Source organism: Ascaphus truei, chromosome 2 (assembly GCF_040206685.1).
Source record: "Ascaphus truei isolate aAscTru1 chromosome 2, aAscTru1.hap1, whole genome shotgun sequence".
NCBI lineage: Eukaryota > Metazoa > Chordata > Amphibia > Anura > Ascaphidae > Ascaphus > Ascaphus truei.
Genome location: NC_134484.1, coordinates 409,895,140 through 409,913,225, shown reverse-complemented (window position 1 = coordinate 409,913,225; position 18,086 = coordinate 409,895,140). Strand labels below are relative to the sequence as shown.

The following is an 18,086-nucleotide window of genomic DNA, read 5'->3' as shown; positions in this document are numbered from 1 at the left end:
CGCAAACAGGGGGCACAGGATTTTTCGGGGGGGGGGGGGGCGCGGCAGTTGCAGAGGCCCCGCGCTCTTCCCCAAGGTATTTAAATTAAATGCCGGGGGATCGTGTGAGGCCTCTGCAACTAAATTTACAGAGGATCAGCCGGCTTCAGATGACAAGTTGACATGGCAACGTGGCGGCAAATAACGCAGCGCGGTCATGTGACGTCACATCACATGACCCCACTGATGCCGATAGGCAGGTAAGGGGGGCGCGAGCACCAGGGGAGTGGATGCAGGGGGGCGCAGCGACAGTTTGCGCACCCCTGCTATATTATAATACAACCAGTGCCATTATCTTTGACCTTCCGATATTAGTCTGAGGAGGCCCCAAGAGGTGTGTTAAATGTCTGTTTAATCAAGTTTCTATCCTGTTGTGACATCAATAAGCTTTTCACATTTTCTAAAACAATTCTCGGTTCTAAGTTCTTGATTTGTCTCTGCTTCCAACTTGTCAGGAAGCATTAATTTAGTCAAACAGTCTTTTAAGATGTCTATCGTAGGAGAATCAGGCTTGATCCACTTTAGAAATATGTTGAGATACCTCGCACCAAACACTGTTATAGCAGGGGAGTCGTATGGAGGTTGGGTGCTACCAGGGAGATAGACGAAATGTCAGAAAAAAGTGGTTCGTATCTGGAGGGTACTTGCCACTTGCAGAAATCTTATACTATATTAGTGAAAGCACTGTATGCCTGTCTGGATGTCCGGTGTCCCTAGGGGAAATCTCATTGGTCCCTTGGGCCGCCCGCCTGCCCCTGCACACCTCTCATTGGCCTGAGGCGGAGTGACGGGCCAAACACACACACACGGTAGGGGGGGGGTGTTTTACAAACTGGGGGGCGCACGATTATGTAGGGGGGGTGCGAGCAGCTTGCAAGGAAACCTGGGGGCGGCCAGAGCTGTGCACGGGTGCTCCATGCTGCTGCTTCTATGTCTGTGTCTTGCAGAGGGGGCGGGGCCAGAAGATCCGTGCTGCTGCTTCTATGTCTGTGTCTTGCAGAGGGGGCGGGGCCAGAAGATCCGTGCTGCTGCTTCTATGTCTGTGTCTTGCAGAGGGGGCGGGCCAGAAGATCCGTGCTGCTGCTTCTATGTCTGTGTCTTGCAGAGGGGGCGGGGCCAGAAGATCCGTGCTGCTGCTTCTATGTCTGTGTCTTGCAGAGGGGGCGGGGCCAGAAGATCCGTGCTGCTGCTTCTATGTCTGTGTCTTGCAGAGGGGGCGGGGCCAGAAGCTCCGTGCTGCTGCTTCTATGTCTGTGTCTTGCAGAGGGGGCGGGGCCAGAAGCTCCGTGCTGCTGCTTCTATGTCTGTGTCTTGCAGAGGGGGCGGGGCTTCTCTATGCACACAGACAAGATCCTCCTTCTCTTCCTGTCTGCTTCCCGTTTTCAGCAGCATGGGGGGTTGGGGGATCGGAGCATGTCGCCCCCCCAGGTGAAATTGTGGACTGATTAAGTGTATGTGTGTTGGTGGTGGGGGGGAGTGATTGAGTGTGTGTGTGGGGGGATTGAGTGTGTGTGGGGGGGTGGGGGGATTGTGTGTGTGTGTGGGGGGGGGGGGGGATTGTGTGTGGGGGGGGATTGTGTGTGTGTGTGGGGATTGAGTGTGGGGATTGTGTGATTGTGTGTGGGGGGGATTGTGTGTGTGTTTGTGGGGGGGGATTGAGTCCCCCCCTCCCTGCCCTTTGCCCCCCCCCCCCTGCCTTTTGCCCCCCCCTCCCTGCCCTTTGCCCCCCCCCCCTTTCACTCCATGCCCCCTGCCCTTCCACGCCCGGGCAACGCCGGGTATATCAGCTAGTCCCTAATATATTGGTGCACAACAGACCATGAAGTATAAATATATAGGTCCAATGATGCACACACTGAATCTGTTAAAAGATTACATTTTATTATGACCAAATGTCTACATCATTTTTGTTTTTCTGATGTTTTCAAATAAAAATAAAAAATGGTTTCCTTGCTTAGTGATTCTTGTATTTACTAGTGCACAAAAACCACAGCAACTCACGTTTTTACCACCAATAGATAGACCTTTTGTTTGGAAGGTCAGAGCGTGTCTAATTATACATCCAAAAAAATAGTTTAGCAGTAACTCTGTTGCTTATGATGTATATGAACCGGATTGAAACAGTCTTATTGCTGGTGAAGTAGGTCTTGCCAAATTGAGATGTCTTGTTACGTAATAAGACCAATCAAGTTTCTATCCTGTTGTGACATTGCATCAATAAGCTTTTCCCATTTTCTAAAACAATTCTCGGTTCTAAGTTCTTGATTTGTCTCTGCTTCCAGCTTGTCAGGTAGCATTAATTTAGTCAAACAGTCTTTTAAGGTGTCTATTGTAGGAGAATCAGGCTTGATCCACTTTATCATCACCGTTTTTCGTGCTCCAAGCAACCTGCTAAGCTTGAGATATTTTTTCCCACATTAATTTCCTTCCAGATTTCTATGTTTCCAAAACAGTAAGGACAAGGGCTCTTTTACTGTGATTATCCCAGTGAGTTTTAAAATCTATTGTAAAACCATATTCCTGAAGTAAGAAATAGCCCTGTAGTCACAGAGACAGTGTTTTTACCTCTGCTCTTTCCTGGGAGCACTTTGGATACTTTTTTTTTTATACCAAATATCAAAGGCGTAATAGGCCCTATGCAAGATCTTGTATTGCATCTCTTTCCACTCCTCAGACTATGATTTTCCTAACTCGAGTTAATCCATGGAGAAGCGGGTCCACTCCTATTTCTGGGAAGTCTCTATTCCATCTAGCTACCACCTTTCTTGGATCTTTCAACAGTCTTTATTACTGAGCCAGGTTATACAAATTTGAGATATTGTGGGCTATTGGAACCCTAAAAAAAAAAAGCATCAAAATAATTTGTTCCCAGTAGGAATGTATAACTCTGCATACTTTTGTAGTAGTGCATAACTTTGAATGTAAGAGAAGTGATGCGCTTGAGGTAGCCCCTTCTGTTCTTTTAATTCCCGAAAGGTAATCATTTTATTTTCCCCTTACTACTCCATGTGTGAAAAGGTCTGCATCAGTCGTCCTGGGGGAAACTTTAAATGACCCTGTATAGTTAGGAACTTTGAGCAAATATAGGATGCCCTGAATTGTTTTCTTAATATTCTCCAAGTATCCTTTATTAGCAGATTCTCTTTGGCTTCTATTGGTATTTCCCCCCATGTAGCATGCAAGATCCCCGGAAGGCTTCCTGGGGCCACCGTCTGTTCCTCCAACTCTAAGCATTAGTAATGGCTATTTCCCATTATCCAATCCCCTACATGCCTTGCTACATAGGCCATATTGTACTTTCTAATATTTGGTAGATTAATCCCTCCCAATTGTTTTTTTAAATATAATTTATTAATAGTGATTCTGTTTCTCCATTTTTTCAAGATACATATTGTGATTGCCTTTTTCAATAATTTAATATCAGAGTGTTTCAAGAACACTGATTTACCCCTTTCAGATGTTATCAATCTAGCAAAACTAATCATTTTAACAAACTGGCATCTGCCCGAAAGATTTAGTGGTAGGTTCTGCCATCATCTTGGGGATGATTGCCCCAAAATTATTTCTATACAGGTGCTTCCCCTCCGGTTCGTTATAAATGCCAGTGGTTTTCGTCTTACTTTAAATGGTCACTTTTCATCCTATTTAACATTGTTTTTACTCGTTAGAATAAGTATTTCTCTTTTGGCTGCATTACCCTCGAATTCTGAGAATTTTCAAAACTTCTCAAATGTCGGGCGTTTCTTTTTTACAGCCACCTCTGGATTTGATACTAGCATCAATAATTCATCTGCGAACAAGGCCATCTTGGTTTCTTTTTCTCCTATTTGAATCCCCTTAAACTCTGTCATCTCTCTAAAATAGTCAGCCTGTGGTTCAATTGCGATATTTAACAACAAAAAGAGACAAGGGCCATTCTTGCCATATTCCCCTAAATAAAGTAATCTCCTATGATAATAAACCTGCTGCTATTATTTTTGCCTTTGGATCCTTATACATCGATTTAATAGCTCCCAGGAAAAGTTCTTGTAATTCCCATTCATCAGATATGGTCATCCTACATTATCAAAAACCTTTTCGACATCCACTGAAATATTGCTCTTATTACTTTGCAGATTAGCTTTAGTCCAGCGTATAGCTGTTAGGACATTTCTTATATTCCTTACAGGAGGCTCTGTCTTTTACAAATCCCATCTGATCCGCATGTATTAATTTGGGTTGGACTGTCTTTTTTCCCCCCATTTTGCTGTGGAATAAATAGACTTGAGCCTTCCCAGACCCTCCTATGTTTTTCGCTTTCTGCCGCATCTGGGTGCGTTTCCTGAATTAGTGCCACGTCCGACTAAAGGCGCTTCAATATTTTATTTCTTTTGATAGAGGAATTGATTTCTTTAACACTCCATAAAAATTTTCTCATAGGGAATTTACACTTTCAATGTATAAATTCAGTGAAACAATACCTCTAACCTCTTGTACTTTTTTTCTAGCCACAAAGCTAGATCCGAAATAACCTAATCCTTCTCTATTGTGCCACTCCAGAGATCAGCCGCTTGCATCTGTCCTCACTGGCACCAAACTGGATGTCGATGGTGCAGTCTTTAAGGATCTTCTGTTGTGATGTCCCCACTTCTATTGCCTCCTGAATACTGGAGAACCAGATATTCATAGTTCTTACCAGACAAGCTGAAGCAATGAGGGGCTTGAAGGAAGCTCCTATTATAGAATGTGTATGTGAAAAACAGAAAAGACAAACACAGACCTCTTAGATAAGCAAAAAATATATAATAGGACACAAGCCCCTATCCTTACTTAGGGCTGCGGGCATGGTGATTGCGACAGCATGCAGGAGGGAGCGCGCGGCGCGATCACATAGATGTGCCGCTATGAGGCTGTCTATAGAGCATGCCAACGCGCACGAGAGCAGAGGCACCGGCGCTCGCGATGCAGGAGGGAACAGAAAAATCTGTTTTCACTTGCGGCAGCTGGGTCACGTGAGCGGTTCACCCAATGAGGGCGAACCAGCTCCGTGACGTCACGGCCACACTCCCGACACACCTCCCCGTCTCCTCTGTATGCAGGGCACAGATCTCTCCTGCTGCAGGCGGCGGGGAGAAGCTCAGTGAACGCTGGTGCCCTCTCCAGTGTTTACCATGGTTGCAGCCTTACAAGTAAATAATCTGTAGTGCAGCATCAGAGGAATACAAGGGTAAGTTCCACCATAGCATAGAACAGTGTCCCATCAGTGTGAGGGTCCATAGAACATTGCATATAGCTACCGTCCTTTACTGGAACACTGTGATGTTCTGCTGCCTGGTAGTAGCCCGTCAGGGGTGCCTGGTGGGATTCGCATCTCAAGGGAACCGCAATCGCCCGCAATCACAAGGCTCCCGTCATGATCCTCTGATCTCTTCCGGGTACTCGTGCCCACAGCTGACGTTCGCACCTGACATCACGGTGTCAAATCTGGCCGTATGTCAGAGAAAATAACTTACTGTCCTTGCAACATTCTGAATAGAATGGTAACAGCGCCACCATGCGAACCCAACTAGTTTTGCTTACTCCTTAAGGAGTAAGCAAACTAGTTGGGTTCGCATGGTGACGCTCTGACCATTCAATTCAGAGTGTTGCAAGGACAGCAAGTTCTTTTCTTTGGCATACGACCAGACGCGAACGTCAGCTGTGGGCGCGAGTACCTGGAAGAGATCAGAGGATCACGACGGGAGCCTTGTGATTGCGGCCGATTGCGGTTCCCCTAGAGATGTGGATCCCACCGGGCACCCCTGACAGGCTACTACCAGGCAGAGCAGAACATCACGAAGTGTTCCAGTTAAGGACGGCAGTTATATGCAATGTTCTATGGACACTAACACTGATGGGAGCTGTTCTCTGCTATGGTGGAACTTACCCTTGTATTCCTCTAATGCTGCACTACAGATTCTTTACTTGTAAGTAAGGATAGGGGCTGGTGTCTTATTAGATATTTTTTTACTTATCTAAGAGGTCTGTTTGTGTCTTTTCTGTTTTTCACATACACATTTGGAAGTTCCCTGGCAGAACCTTGGGGGGCTAAGGAACCCAGCCCTCTGAAGACAGGACATTAGACCATCTTCTATTCAAATTGATGGGACATTTGGTTGAGCTGTTTTGTTTGTCCTATTAAAGAATACAACATTTTTAGCAGGCAGTCTATCATTTAGTCTACAGGATTTCTTAAAGATGCTGCGTCCTCTAGGGAGGGAGGGGGCGGTACCCTCCTCATCAATCTGGATACTGCAGTGTCTACTCTGGGTAGATTGTCCCAATGTCCCAATTCTCCTCATCTTACGTCTTAAACAGATACAGTACATCTTGTACAAATACGTATTCATTGTACAAGTGTCAATTATTATACACTTAGTGTGTATCTAACAGAATAGATTATCCAACAGAGCTAGAATTTCCTCTTCTCTTTCTATTTTGAATGCGGAAAATGGCATCTGAATGAAGTAAAACAGGATAATATTGGCTCACAGTAGTCTTTGCTTGATCAATTTTATTGTCAACCTTGGTGACTATTTCTAATACACGTCATTATAAAATGGATTAGTGCACATGCCACTGAGCCCTTAAGATACAATCAAAATAAAATCATTGTAAACTCCTAAAGTACAGATGTGAAGATGTTCTTGATCAGAATGTCCTTAACAATGTTTACGTTTAGAAGAATAAAGAATATTACGGACCCATTTATTTCATGGAGAATCTGTCCCCCAATGTCACGTGACTTAAAGCTGCAGCCCCACTTTTACATTCTTTGGTTTCTTTACAAATTACTTTTTCTAATCTTGAACACGGTGAAAAAGTGATATACTATAGTAGTTTGCCATCGGAAATTCTGATTTTAATTGTGCAAGGGCTTTAAAATGGCCACTTTTAATTATTGTTTTTTTTTTTTTAACAATCTTCTCTATAACTAAACTGCAATGATTGCAGCAATTAGTTAAGCTCACACCTATCATTAGTCGCTTAAGAAAACAGAATGTATAAAAGAGTTCCGTTTTTTTTTTTTAAAGAATAACAGTACAAAATAATGTGTAGGTTAGTCTGACTGTCTATTAAAAATAACCTTCACACACGGCAAACTTGTGCCATGGAAAATGGGACCGCATATCTGAGGGAGGCCTCCAATAGGTTCACCAGGATCTGTGGCCCATGCTTAGCACAGGAGGGTACTGGGGGACTAAGCCCTAGCAGGGCAATACTACAAAGACATGGAGAGGGGACTGGTGAGCTCAAGCCACATCAAAGCTCTACAGATGACTATCATATGTGATCCGCTGAGGAGGCCCCGGCCTACTCCCACTTCCCCTGATAAGGTGTCATGTTTGTACTAAGCTACACCGTCATGTTCAGACTAAGAAATGGATCCGCCTAGAACTGCGAGCTTCCGCCAAAAGAACAAAACCTTCACTTTAAAACAATGTTTAAAAAGGCAGGGAAGGTATTCTGTTACTGTTTGCGGCTAACTGGGACAAGCATGTGTAATACAAAGACGCACAGCAGGTATTTGCATGTCACCAGATTATACGCTTTAGCCCATTTTCATCTGGTATCTCAGATCTGCAATAAAGAGAATTAAAGGCAAACTCAAAAGGTAAAGTCTGTACTCCTCTCAAATCCTGACCCTGTGTTTTTATTAGTTTTAAACCTGGTGTATTTTGCTCTGGTGATGGCAATCAGACCGTTAAAAAGTCAAGCTCTTCCTTCTATGAATTTTGACTGAAAGGCTTCCATCTAAGGCCGAGCTTATAGTGACGGCGACGTCACCCGTCGCCGCTAGCGAAAGTTGTAATTTGCTTTCCGGCGACCAGGTATTTGATTGGTTCAGAGGCTGTCACATGTGGCGACAGCCTCTGAGAAATCAAATTTGACCGGCTTCAGAAATTCGCGCCACCATGTCTACAATAAGAGCAGCCTTATGAAATAATGATAACTGCCGCAGCTATATCATGACATTTCCAGTGTGGTGTGTGAAATATGAACGCTGAGATGTTTGCCCGGAAACTTATATACAGTCCAATCAGACAGAAGTTAGCTGCATAAACAGAATTTTAAAATACACTACTTGCAGGACAGATAACTCATTCTTATAGAAGATCAGAGCATGGTTGACAAGGGGAAAGAGCAGTCAGCTAAAACCCTGGTCTGTAAATATGGAATTCCTATGAAATGTTGTTCTCGGGAAAAGTAGGCACAAAAGCACCATAAGGGATTGTCTAGTGAAAGATATAAGTCTGGCAAGAGGTCATAGTGGTTAATATGTTGGTCTTGACTATAGAAGCCTGGGCTACTGTGCATTCTCATGCACAATAGGAACAAGGTATCACAATGTTGTTTTCCTGATGGCAGGGGAGCACAATAAATGGTCGCCATTCACGCTCCCTCACCCTGACCTTGAGCCACTTACTGAGGTTAAGACATGCTCAGCCAACAAGTCAGAAATACAAACAGCAGACTACACTTATCCTTGCTGCCCTCAGCCCGCTACAACATTAGAGGCTTATTGTTTAGAAGTACCTGAGCTGGGTGGAGGTGGGTGCTGCATTACATGTCCAGTTGTGACAATTGAGATAGCCGTACATAGGGCTTATCTAAAAGTAGCCACGTTGATGGAGTCACTGTTGTAAAAGAAGGTATTTCTATGAGTTACATATGACATCTAGTGGCTGTATTACGCAATAACTTATTCAGCTTTTCATATCCTAAAAAAAAAAGGTAATCGACACTCGAGTTCCTCATGTAAAATCTGACAAAACATTTGCATAATAGACATACCCATAAAAAGAAAAGGGAATCATAAGTGCTATTAAAAAAAAAAATCAAATCAGATAAAATGACATTCCATTTTAGGATTATGAGAATATAATTAGTAATTAGAAACACTTTTCTCATTATAGGTTAAAACAAGTGGAATGTTTGCTTACCCCTCCGCTGCCAAAGGGATGATGGTCTCTCTGGCAACAAAGGGATTTTTTTTTAAAAAGAGGCAATCCAAGCCGTATACTACGTCTCTTTTTTTTTTTATTAAATTGGTTTCGTAGTATTAGATAATACTGCATTTTTTATTATTCAACTTTTAATGCCATTTTTAATTAGTTTTAATATAATGAGTATCTTTTCATTTCTATAGCAGGTTTTAGCCCACCTCCCCAGCAGTGCAAAATATTTGTAACACTTTACACTTTGTTTGTGATCATTTGTTGCCAATGTTCCCAGCAGTTAGAGCTACAAACTTTAACAATAGATGTTACCTTAGTAATATAAGAGTATATTGTAGCTGCCGAGTTACACTGACTGAAGGATTGATTGAAACGAAAAGGCAGCCATTTAGTGAACGCAGAGAAGCAGGATCTACGTTGATCGATCATGGTGATTAAAGACTGCATATATTTAAAAAACAAACAAAAGTGTTTCTTTTTCCTTTTCTTTTAAGTGCTGCTTGGATTGCCTCTTTAAAACGGCAGTGCCATTTACTCAGCCACTTTTAGATAAGTGAGTGGACGACTGAGGCCAATCTGAATAACACAACTCAAGTAAAGCATTTCAAACCCCGTTAATGTTGTGGTATGGGTGACTTCAAGGTCATATTCAATAGTGAAACGTGTCTGGGGCAGTTCTGATGGAAGCCAATAATACTTGGATAAGTGCATGTACAGTATGAACTAGAATGGTTTGCTGAATAAAACAGCAGACTAAAAAAAAAAAAAAATTAGTGTCCAAAGCAAACGTCTTGCAAATGTGTAAAATGTTTTTTCACACAGCACTCCCTATTATCAAAGCATTTATAGTTTAGTGTGAAAAATAACCCAATTCAGTGCCCTCAGTGGAGGCCTTCTGCTTTCTCTTCTGATTTAAACCTGCTTCTCCCACATGCAGAAAATATTATTTAACGTCACTGTCAATTACATAGTAACTTAAAAAAACCATCATACGTCATCAAGTTCAGTAAATACCGGACCTCCAATCTATAGCTGCAACTTTACAAACATCATCACTCTCAAATTTCCCTATACTGTATTGTGTATGCAATGAAATGATTCACACAGACAGTATCTAATGCTTATTTAAAAGTGGTGGAGGAGATTGGCACTGCTGATGTTTATATCCACAAACAAAAACAGCATCAAATACTAATTTGATGTGGCTTTGCATTGCTTTTGCATTGTGTACACTGCATTGTTTCATGCAAAGGATATTGCATTTGGTTTGCATTGCGGCTGTAAAATACAGATATAGCAAACTTCGCTGTTCCCTCTGGAGGATATGGCAGGATCTGTTGTGATATTCTGTGCCATCACTGCCATTGAATCCTATGGAAACGGTGATATTCCGAGTAATAACCGGATATGTGTAAACACTAGGAACAACGAGGCAGGCTACATCCGTATGTCCTTGTGAGCGACCTGCGGTTTCTCCTCGCTATTTAAGTATTGCTTCAGAAGGAATTGTAAACAGAATATTAAATCGTATACATTATTTCTGCTATGAAAAAAAAACAAACAAAAAAAACCAGCAAGCGTGGATCAGTCTTTAAAGCTGAGCATTGACCATCAGCTGTATCATCTCGTGGAAGGTTTGGAACACCGTCCTGCACAGCTTCTCTGCATCCGTCTCTGGGCTGGAGTTCCAGGAGGTACACACCACCACAAATCTGAACAGCGGAGAGACCAAAACAGTTTTCCAAAAATGTAAGAGAACTTTGGCAAATTGGATTCAAAAAGAAATAAGTCACAGTGATTAAATATATTTACTATATACCGGTTCAAAGCTCTTTGGACCATATATTTGTTAATATATACGGACCATTGTTTTTAATGTAGATTTTCACATTTTAGCACAATAACAGCAGAAAAGCTAAAGGGCACAAAATGTGAAAATGATACAGTCATGATGATCAACAAAGGTCTAAAAGGAACAATGTGGGACAATATAAAGAGGATAAATTAGCAGCGCCCTTAAATTCGGAATATATATCAAAATTTGTTTTAAAGTTACCTAATCTGCAATAAAAGGGAACTGAAAGTGCATGTTTTTATGGATACTAGAAATAGCAAAGTGGGTCTTGGTGAGAAGGTATACAAGGGAAAGTGCTTGTCCTTCACCTGGTTGTATTTTAAATATATTGTAGTTCAAAAAGTTCGAGTAACCATATTGGTCCAGGAGAAGTGTGTTTTGTGCTGTAGGTTGTGATACATTCACAGGGATCAACTTGAGTTCTTCATAGGTAAAATGATATCTTACAGACCTTTCAAGCCTCAGAGGTCTCTTCAACTGTATGGAGCACATCTCTTACTTCGAAAGCTCTGCACATTATCATTTCATCTACGCATGAACAAAAAAACAAACCAAAAAGGCATCACAATCTACAACACTTCTCTAGTAACAATTTGGCTACTAGGACTTTGTACTGGGAATATGGCACCATTCCCTGCATGACTTGGAAGCTCGGCCATTCAGAAGGAAGGAAACCTTTCAGAATATAGAAAAAAGCAGCAGCAATAGATAATACAAAACGGGATCATCATCCAGGGGCTTGTAAAGAAAGCTCTGGTTTAATAGTTTCTGCTTTTACCTGTCATCGCGGATTCTATAGAAAAGGCCATAGCCGTCATGTATCATAGGAACCACACCCCCATGGACATTTGTGTAGCCAATAAGGCTGGTCGAAAGGAGAAAATTCCCACCTCCTCCACTGTAATAAAAAATTGGGGAACACAGAATTGATATAGAACTGTAACCACATGAACCTGAGCGAACACAACATAATCTGCCAGTATTATATTATATGTAACTCTTAAAAGTGCGTTCATGTAGTCCGTTTTCACTGTATGTTTAGCTTGCAATAAATTACCCTTTTGTTAGTTTTGGAGTGGCCTGGCCTTTTTTCCTTCTCTGGATACCGGAAGCAGGATGTCCTCGGCTGCGCTCTATCTACATCTACTATCTCCCTGTATCTACAACGGATGGATTGCACGCCACGGATGATGAGAGTGCCCCTTGGGAAACACAGGTAAAGAGCCGCAGTGCCATTATTATTTCCTGTTTACCACGGACATTGTCCTTCATATACAATATATCTGGTTGGGTGTTTATTATAGTGTACATGGTTGTGGATGTCAGGCAGACTCCACTAGTCACTAATCCCCTCCAGTTTTGTTCTACATCATTGGGGGCACTCCCATCTTCACTTGGACTATCAATTATGATATTATTATCTACTACAGATGGAATTGGTTACAATTGTTGAGCACCACACTCACCATATCCTAACTCTTAAAAGTGGACTGTCTGCCATTGGTTCCATAAAATATTCAGATTTGTAACATTGTTACTTAAAATGTAAAGCAGGGTTTCCCAAACTTTTTTTTCCGTGACCCGGTTATTTTTGAACTTCTCCTTCGTGACCCACTAAAAATTGTATCGCCTATACTGGCCTATAGGGCCTGCACAGACACACACACAGCCACTGATACACACACACACACACAGCCACTGATACACACACACACAGCCACTGACAGACACGCAGCCACTGACACACGCAGCCACTGACACACACACTGATACATACACACAGCCAGCCTCTGATACACACACACGCAGCCACTGACACACACACGCAGCCACTGACACACACGCAGCCACACAGATACACACACACACTGATACACACACACACACACACACTTATACAGATACACACACACACACCCACACTCGCTCTCCCCTATACCCACACACACTCGCTTTCCCCTATACCCACACAGACACAAACAGTGAATTACAGGCAACAACGTATGTGAGTGACTGGAGAGGGGGCCAGGGGCACTTGGGTGGGAGGGAGGGAAGGGGCCAGGGGCACTTGGGTGGGAGGGAAGGAGCCAGGGGCACTTGGGTGGGAGGGAGGGGGCCAGGGGCACTTGGGTGGGAGGGAGGGGGCCAGGGGCACTTGGGTGGGAGGGAGGGGGCCAGGGGCACTTGGGTGGGAGGGAGGGAGGGGGCCAGGGGCACTTGGGTGGGTGGGAGGGGACCAGGGGCACTTGGGTGGGTGGGAGGGGACCAGGGGCACTTGGGTGGGTGGGAGGGGACCAGGGGCACTTGGGTGGGTGGGAGGGGACCAGGGGCACTTGGGTGGGTGGGAGGGAGGGTACCAGGGGCACTTGGATGGGTGGGAGGGAGGGGACCAGGGGCACTTGGGTGGGTGGGTGGGGACCAGGGGCACTTGGGTGGGTGGGTGGGAGGGGACCAGGGGCACTTGGGTGGGTGGGAGGGAGGGGACCAGGGGCACTTGGGTGGGTGGGAGGGAACCAGGGGCACTTGGGTGGGTGGGAGGGAGGGGACCAGGGGCACTTGGGTGGGAGGGGGCCAGGAGGCAGTGACTGGGTGGGGTGACTTACCTTGCCACCGGACGCTTTCCCCTGCTGCCCCCGATATCCCCTGCTGCCCGGGACGGGAGGTGGGCTTGGGGGGATGGGAGGTGGGCTTGGGGGGACGGGGTGTGGGCTCGGGAGGGGGTGCCACGGGAGGTGAGCTCGGGAAGCTGGCTGCGGGGGGAAGCAGGCGCTCAAGTAGGAGCTTGAACTTCCCCCTCCGCCCCATGTAACATGCCGGCCGCAGAGGAGCTGGTACTTCCTTCTCCGGAAGGAGCGGGGGGGAGGAAGGGAGCAGGCCCTGCGCAAGCGCGCGGGACCGCAGGGGGAAATCGCCGCCATTTTTTTAAAATTGAGCAGGGGGATGGGAGACACCGCGCGGCCAGCCTCGCTGCGACCCGGCAATTTTGGTGCCGTGGCCCGGTGCCGGGTCGCGACCCACCATTTGGGAAACGCTGATGTAAAGCATTGAGAATGCTTGATACTGCTATACTTGGACACTTTATTTCATCCCAATAGATGCACAGATACCATATAAGAAACAATCACATTGGTTGGCACAGGTCCAGCGTATTGGTGGACTCTAAAACTTCAAATTAATGCCTGAATTTCTGATGAAACTACAGGAGAAAAAAAAAATGTTACCTAAATAACAATTTTTGTTAATTATAGAAAAGTCACAACGGCAAAAAAAAACAACTAAATTAAGTAAAATCTGAAGCATTTCAGTGACTGCCACAAAATGTTTTGGGAACCACTTATGATCCAGGGAGCACGGTTTGAGAATCCCTGGTGTAAAACATTTAGAGAACAGAATTGAACCTGAAACATTTTTAATGTAATGGCAAGTTGCAAAATCAGAATTGAGTGGACTCTGACATTACCGTACGAAAAGTGCAAGATGAACAAATCGGAAGTGTCAAACAGCAGTGTAAAAGCAGCATTTTATAATGTGGGCCTGACAATTTATCCATGGCTGTACAAGAGAACCTGGGACAAGGTCTCTGGACTGGGTCACTATACCTACAAAGTCATTTAGTCTGAGAGCTGTTACAGAGAATGCTGAATTTGTCAAAGTAAACGGTTAATCTGGCGATTTGGGCGGTCCTGTTTATATGCTTTGTATACAGAGCAGTATCTGGGAAATGCGAGTCCCAGACTTCCCACCTTTCTTTGACCAACAACAAAAAGAACTCACATGGTAATCTGACTAAAAAAAGGCAAGACATCTGATGAAGGTTATCAGACAATGCTCAGAACCGATGAGATGTACTCTCTTAACACTTTTCTAGCACCACTAGGATGATATACTTTCTGCTGGCCTAACTAAACACCAACAGTTTTGTTTAAAGATCTTTTTTTTTTACCATAAGCATCGTCCCTACACCTTCAGTATGGTCTATACAATAACCTAAGCAACAGGATCCCATAAAGAACATTACTACATGTGGATAAACCACTTTGTTTCAAGACCATCAAAACAATAATGATCAGATGAAACGTACCCTTATGTTAGGGAAAGGGTTAGTTTTCATAAAGATAATATTAAACACTGCTCTACAACAATGTAATATTCCTATAATAATTACCTCTCCAACATAAGATCACATTAAAGTTAAAATATCCAGAGACATCAATCCTATCCCTCAAAGTCGCTCTAGAACAGAAGCACACGTTAAATGGTCTGAGAACAAAGACTCAAAACGGTCACCTTCTTGTAAAAGCTGGGTCAGTGTAGAGTTCTGGTACAGCAAGTCCTTGCTCTTTTGCAATAAGGAGAAGACCTAGAAGATGACGGTCAAATCCTGCAAATGGAAAATGTACAACGAAGGGTTAACACAATGTAACAAACGCATAATTAAATACTAACGAAGGACTCCTACATTCTCAAAGCATTCAGTAGTGTCGTTAAATGTGGCACATTATACGCATTACCAGAATAAGACTAATTCCTGATAGTGTGGTTGTACATAGACAGCCCATTTGGGGAAATGACTTTACTAACCCCCACCATTTTATTAAAGCCATATTCCGGTTAAGGAATCTAGATATTACATGAGAATCATTATTATAATGTATAACCCCCTTCATTTAATGTAACCATGTATTATCATCATAACTCTGTGCCCTGGACATACTTGAAAATGAGAGGTAACAATGTACTGTATGTACTGGTAAACCATTTTATAAATAAAAAATAAATACAGCTTTAAAATATTTTAAGAAATCTCTGCTTTCTGGGCATCTCAAAAGCGCATACCAGTTGAGGACTATTCCATGTTACTGGCATGTTACACTATTATATCTAGTACTGATTAAACATATGAAATATTCCCTTACATTTTTATTTCCAAAATATGACTGTTGAAACATATCAGAAGGCCACTGATATTTATTGTCTTACTTTTTAGGCTGCCTACCTTTTCCAAGCTGGCATTCCTTCATCATTTTGTTATGCTTTGCAAATGCTTTTAGCATTAGCTGTTGACGCTGAGTGAGCTGCAGAAATAAAAAATAACAAAAAAACAAGATGTAACTTTTTTTGTTTAGATAAAAATTGCGAGTATATTACTTTCAAATCTGAACTTCATCATACACAACTGCGCATGGCCCAGGAAAGCAGGTTCCTTCCCAACAATAGAACAAGATCTCCTTCTTCCATTTGGACAAGACCTGGTTCATCTTTTTAAATATAATGCAAGACATGGGAAAGAAGTCACCTAGAGAAGCTCCTCTTTTCCAGGAACACATACGTCTTCCTGTCTGTCAGAAGAGGGCTACATGCTTCGGTTAGAACTTGGGCTTGTAAGTGAATGGAAGTTGATAATATTTAGCTGATGGCAATTAACTTCAGCAGGGGCCAATAGTAAGGGAAAGGAAGAGGACTGGGAACATAGCACAGAAAGAACAGATAGTAATCTCTTGCTTTATGTATCATTGTGACCTTGGGCAAGTCACTTTATCTCCATGTGCCTCAGGCACCAAAAACAGATTGTAAGCTCCATGGGGCAGGGACCTGTGCCTGCAACATGTCTCTGTAAAGCGCTACGTAAAACTAGCAGCACTATACAAGAACATGCTATTATTATTATGTATCAGCTCTAAGCAGATAATGCTTGAATATCTCTCCAGCTTTCCTCCCCAAAAACTACTCTTTGCCACTCGATCCCAAGTCTCTGATCACAAAAGTGTATTTCAGAAATGAAGGTGTCAACTCAATGCTGTAAAAATATCCAGCTATTCTCAGCACCTACAGTGAATGAAGGATCGAGCATGGAGCGGCACCACTCCACCGCTTCCACCGTGCAGGGCCTCATGGTCTCTGTACGTCCATGATAGAACATCCTAGTGGTAGCGGTTTCATAGCAGCAACCAGGGCTAAGAGAATAAAAGAAATCAGTTTATGGAAAGACCGTATTAAAAGCAGCCCCTCCTCCCCCCACCTCACCAGATATCACTTTTGTTGTCACCTTTATAGATACTTGTGGTGCCCCAGAGCTCAACCACAAAGCCCCCAGCTCTGGGAGCCTCCCAATGACGTTTCCCCTTTCTACTGGCCACGTAGTGAGGCTGCACTGTTTATAACAAGTATTCTTATCCTAGAGATTTAAAGTCTATTTTAAAGCAAATGGACTATTGTGATAGATCCAGGAGAGCCTATGGATCTCTATCAAGGTGAAGAAAATAAATATACATATATAAAACTCTAGCAGCATGGATTGGGTAGACCTATTTTTTGTAACATAAGTGACCAAGTTAAAAGAATATAAATAAGGAGATGGGTACTCACCACCATTGGTCAGTGTATGTTTAAATCATGTAGTAAACTGAAAATGCCATTTAAACAATATACTTGTATTATTAGCATTTACTAGTGAAGAGTCAGTAACACTTTCAATATATTACCAAGCCGTCAGGCAATAAAATACCTTAATTTACCAGACTCCCAGAAATTAGATTTTTTTTATTTCAATATCACCTTAACCAAGGTGATTTCTTGCCAGTAAGGTGCCAGGATATAACTGTTTAATATATATAATGAAAATAAAAATGATTGTAAAGAGGGATGTGGTAAATAGATCCAAGACCACTCCCTAAAGACATACCAATTGAGATTTCAAACATGTGTACCATGTAGAAGAATACGTAAAACAACACTAGTCCATGAGGAGCCAAATAGTAAAGAGGCTAACTGTGTGCTACTGTTGCTTTGACCACTCAATGACACTGGCTGACCTCTGTGAGACATACAATTATTGTGATCCTAATGTTATAATCCTGTAAACATGTTATTTATTATACATACTATTGCTCAGGAGCATACAGATTCTCCAAGCTTCACGCAAAAGCTACAGAGAGGCACGGCGGAGATTGTTGCAGGACCCAGAGTGGTCAAATTGCTCTTGTTCCTGTGGGAGCATGTGAGTTGAATGAGCTCACTGCTCATGTGTATGTCTTTTATTAAATTGCATTACACTATATATACACCTTTCTTCTTTTTATATATGGCGCGGGAGAATTCCTGCCCTAAAACTGCTCCAGATCAGAAATCTGGAAACGCCAAAAAATTCCTTTACCACGTGAGTGGGCATTCATTAGTTGAATCTGCAATTAATGTAGTTGTTATTTTACACATTT

The 18,086-nt window shown here is 43.0% G+C and overlaps 1 protein-coding gene across 6 annotated transcripts in view; it reads right to left on the bottom strand.

Annotated features, from left to right (window-relative positions):
* Window positions 1-6,917: 6,917 nt before the first annotated feature.
* The window catches only part of CROT (carnitine O-octanoyltransferase), a 71,690-nt gene continuing 60,521 nt past the window's right edge, over window positions 6,918-18,086 (bottom strand). For 4 of the 6 annotated variants that reach the window (XM_075587427.1, XM_075587428.1, XM_075587430.1 and 1 more), the window contains exons 13-17: window positions 16,703-16,826; window positions 15,869-15,947; window positions 15,160-15,253; window positions 11,651-11,770; window positions 6,918-10,729 (exon numbers count right to left, since the gene is read on the bottom strand). In XM_075587427.1, the coding sequence (XP_075443542.1) occupies window positions 10,609-10,729; window positions 11,651-11,770; window positions 15,160-15,253; window positions 15,869-15,947; window positions 16,703-16,826 (538 nt within the window). In that variant the 3' untranslated portion in view covers window positions 6,918-10,608. Of the gene's footprint in view, window positions 10,730-11,650; window positions 11,771-15,159; window positions 15,254-15,868; window positions 15,948-16,702; window positions 16,827-16,885; window positions 17,471-18,086 lie in introns of those variants that run through there. The other 2 variants (XR_012799285.1, XM_075587431.1) reach the window with 2 other exon arrangements.